General features: G+C 63.6%; 2 protein-coding genes across 2 annotated transcripts in view; one reads left to right on the top strand and one right to left on the bottom strand.

Moving 5' to 3' along the window:
• Positions 1–3,072, top strand: part of Ccdc86 (coiled-coil domain containing 86) — a 3,549-nt gene extending 477 nt beyond the window's left edge. Inside the window, exons 2-5 of the mRNA XM_019208787.1 lie at positions 6–127; positions 1,401–1,530; positions 2,662–2,736; positions 2,821–3,072. Coding sequence (XP_019064332.1) covers positions 6–127; positions 1,401–1,530; positions 2,662–2,736; positions 2,821–3,072 — 579 coding nt within the window. The remainder of the gene's footprint in view (positions 1–5; positions 128–1,400; positions 1,531–2,661; positions 2,737–2,820) is intronic.
• A 272-nt stretch (positions 3,073–3,344) lies between these two features.
• The window catches only part of Ptgdr2 (prostaglandin D2 receptor 2), a 3,427-nt gene continuing 2,884 nt past the window's right edge, over positions 3,345–3,887 (bottom strand). The window contains exon 3 of the mRNA XM_033756587.1: positions 3,345–3,830. Coding sequence (XP_033612478.1) covers positions 3,345–3,830 — 486 coding nt within the window. The remainder of the gene's footprint in view (positions 3,831–3,887) is intronic.

Genomic DNA, 3,887 nt, shown 5'->3' with positions numbered 1-3,887 from the left:
GACATGGACCTTCGGACCAGGCCCCGGCGGCCAAGAAGCTGAAACGGGAGAGGGAGGAGGCGCTGCCCGTGGTCCCTAGGGGGAAGCCCAAGTCCGGGCGCGTGTGGAAGGACCGGTCCAAGAAGAGGTGACGTGGGGGCGGCGCGGCACAGGGCCCTGGGTCCCGGGAGGTCATTTCCGAGAGTCCTGGGGGCCTGAAGGGCCTCTCCCGTAGCAGCCGTCTCGAATTCATTCACGCGACGTCCCCTGCTGTCACCTGCCCTCTCTGGCAAAGGGACAGAAGCGAGTCATCCAGCTGTTGGCTCGGTTCGTGTGCCCGGTACTCACCCGGGTGATGCGGAGCTAGCGTTCCTGTTGTTCCTGTGTTACTTGTGAAGATGGGACGTGGGGTGCAGCCCACCCTTCTGGCAGTGGGAACGTCGGGCAGAGCCGAAGTGCACGGGAAGGAGGACGCTGCCCATGACAGTGCCGTGTGCGGGTGTCCGTGTCACACCCTTAGAGGCCCAGGCGTTAGGTGCCGCCCCGCTACACACCCCTCAGTCTGGAGTAACTGAGGTTATCTCAGCACAAGTGGGTTCCAGGTCCAGCCAGCAGCCTGACTAGGGCTCCCCACTGGCAGCTCATGCATCACAGAAAGTGCTGCCCACACCTGTGCTCTACAATAGCGGCCCCGTATCCTGTGGCCTGGTACCCAGTCTGGGCACCCAGCTCGGGCCAACCCTGCAGGGGAAGGAGAACCAGACTGTCTACAGGCCTTCCCACCAAGCAGCAGAGCGGTGCCAGCCCCGCAGTGGATGTGGGGCCTGGGTGCAGGGAGCAGGGGGCCACCGAGGACCCACGAGGAGCTTGACTGGTGGCTCCAACCCGGGAGTCTCGGTTACATCTTGTTTTACGTTTTTTTTTTGGTTACCGGGGATTGAACTCGGGCCCTTGCACTGGCGAAGCAGGTGGCAAAACCACTAAGCTAAATCCCAGCCCTTGTTTTACTCTTTCTTGTGGGGGTTTCACGCATGCAGCGAGCAGTGTAATGGGCCAGGTTCCCATCACCAGCTTCAGCAGTTCTCAGCTCCGGCGTTTCTCTCCCTTCTTTTCCTACACTCTTTTAAAACACACCCTCCATGCACCACGCCTGCCTGTACCACGCCTGGCAGGGCTCCCCATTCCCCTAGAACTCTGGAATGAACCCCACTGCTCGGGGCCCGATGTGAGGGTGGGCAGGGACTGTGGCAGAGAGCTGAACCCACTTGCCCTGCCTGGGAGGGGCGCCCTCCCGTGGTGGTCAGGCGTGAGGGGCGCGCATCCCAGACAAGGGCATCGGCTGTGGCTCTGCCCCATGTGGTGTGACCCACGTACTTCCTGCCACTTCCTGCCCAGTGACTGCGCTGTCCCCATGGCCCCAGGTTCTCCCAGATGGTTCAGGACAAGCCCCTGCGCACATCCTGGCAGCGCAAGATGCAGGAGCGACAGCAGCGGCAGCTGGCCAGGGACCTCGCCCGGCACCTGGAGGAGGAGAAGGCGCGTCGCCGCCAGGTGAGCTTGCCAGCTGCTGTCCCGCCAGGCTGGTGTTGGAGCCCAGGGCCCCGGCTCAGGCTGCGCCTGTCCAGGCTCCTGTTGTACTGGAAGCCATGCGACGTCGTGCTGTGCCTCCTCCACCCAGTCCCTCCTTCCTGGGAGGCCATGGCCGGTGACACTGTCTCAGGACCAGGGTAACGCAACGTGGCCCGGCTCCGAGGAAACGGGTGGCCCAGTGCTCTGTTCCCCACCAGCCTGGGCCTGGGCCCTGGGGACAGTGGCTGCAGCTGAGTGCTGAGCCTGTCTCACGTCCTGCGCAGCCTGCTCCCACCTGCACTGAAAACCGGCCGCTTCTTTGTCCCGGCCTGCACTGCTACTCTCAGAGGGGATGAGGGGTTGGGTCGGTTCTTCTTCAGGGCTCACCGAGGAGGCGGGGCTGATGGGCTGCCCTGCCTTGTCTGAGAGGGCAGGCTGGGGCCCCTCCCTTGAGCTTCCAGAAGGAGGAGAAGGAGGAGAGATGCCTGCCTCAGCCCTCAGGTCCCAGCCTGTACCACCACCTGTTTATTTACCCACTTTTTTTTTTTTCTTTTTTGGGATTGAACCCAGGTCCTTTGCTCTTAGCTACACCCCTAGCCCTTCTTTTATTTTGTATATTAAAATCTCACTTAGGGCCGGGGATTTAGCTCAGTGCTTCTGCCACTTGCCTCACAAGCACCAGGACCCGAGTTCGATCTCCGGTACCAAAAAAAAAAAAAAAAAAATCTCACTTAATTGCCCAGGCTGGGGCTGGGGCTGTAGCTCAGTGGTGCTGCTGCCTGCCTCACAAGTGCAAGGTCCCAAGTTCTATCCCAGCTACCAAAAAAAAAATTACCCAGGCTGGGATCAGACTTGAGATTGCCTTGCCTCAGCCTCTCAGGGCACTGGGATTGTAGGCCCGGGTCCCTACCCTGGCTCAGTGTGTAGTGAGGAGCTTCCCTCCACAGTGGACCCTGGGCACCAGGCCTGAGGCACAGGGCTCGCTCCCTGGGGCTTCCCAGAGCTTCCTGGGCCGCCACCCTGACGACCACTGGAGCCCAAACGGGCCTTTCCCTCCCCAAGGCCAGGGTCCCTCAGTCTCAAGTTTCCCTCCCTGTGTCCCGTGTGCTCCAGGAGAAGAAGCAGCGGCGGGCTGAGAACCTGAGGCGGTGCCTGGAGAACGAGCGCAGAGCTGAGGTCGTCCAGGTGGTGAGTGCCCGGCCCGGCCTGGGGTGGGGTCCCTCCAGGGAGAGGGACGGCGCCGAACGCACTGACGCCCCCACTCCCACCCAGATCCGCAATCCCGCCAAACTCAAGCGGGCCAAGAAGAAGCAGCTGCGCTCTGTTCAGAAGCGGGACACCCTTTCGCCAGGCGGCGCCTCTGCCAGAAGGAACGTGGCCCGGGCTCCGGCCTCTCAGGCTCTGGGACGGAATCCCCCGACCCGGGGAGCCGAGTCCGGGGTCCCTCAGCCCCAGGGCGGTAACGTGACCCCCAGTGTGCCCAGGCCTGGGGATCCAGGGGCACACGCCCCGCCCCGCCCTTAGAAGCCCTGGGGCAGAGCCGGCCACACAGCACGCAGGTGTTTATGGGGCAGGGGTGAGCTGCGGGGTGCAGACCTGGGTCCCTGCTCTCACGCTCTCACCCCGAGGAGGAGGAGGACAACGCGCAATAAAAGAGTGACTCGCCTGGTGTGTTGGGCAGGAGAGCTGTGGGAGGGCGGGTCGGGATGGAGCCTCTGCCCTGGCAGGGTCACGGGTGGGTGCTGTAGAGGCTTTGGGCCTCCACGTGCCGTGTCCCCCAAAGCCGGGCACACCTCCTAGAAGGGCGCCCCGGGCAACGGGCTGCGGGGTAAGAGTGGCCTGCCGTGCCTGTCTGCACCAGGGGCGGCGCGCTGACCCCTGATGCGGGTCATCAAGCTTCCCTCCCCGCCCCGGCGCCTGCGGGACTTGCCGCCCTGCTCTGGGGAGGCCACCCCACGTTTACCTTGCGCCACGCCAAGTGTGGGAAACACTACTCCGTGGGATGGCACCCGCCTGCCAACCTCATGCTCTGGGAAGCTGAGGCAGGGGGATCTCAAAACAAAGGGTGGGAGCATGGCGACTATGCCCAAGGATCCCCGAGACACGAGGTTGAGACGCACAGCATTGGCGCACTTTATTTCTGCGAGCATCAGGGGTGGGGGTTTTGGAGCCGCGGTTTCCAGGGACCTGCCCGCACCTATCTGGAGGCCGAGCTGTGCGTGACATCGCTCCCCAGGGACGTGGCCTGGGGCCTCCGCAGCCAGCGGAGCAGGGGGCAGACCCTGTGGGCGGCCAGCGACAGAGTGGAGGATGCGGCGGTGACCGCGGGGGAGGAGCCC

The sequence above is a fragment of the Fukomys damarensis genome, unplaced genomic scaffold, assembly GCF_012274545.1.
Source record: "Fukomys damarensis isolate Sample0158 unplaced genomic scaffold, DMR_v1.0_HiC HiC_scaffold_27, whole genome shotgun sequence".
Lineage (NCBI taxonomy): Eukaryota > Metazoa > Chordata > Mammalia > Rodentia > Bathyergidae > Fukomys > Fukomys damarensis.
This window is presented reverse-complemented; position numbering and strand designations above follow the sequence as displayed.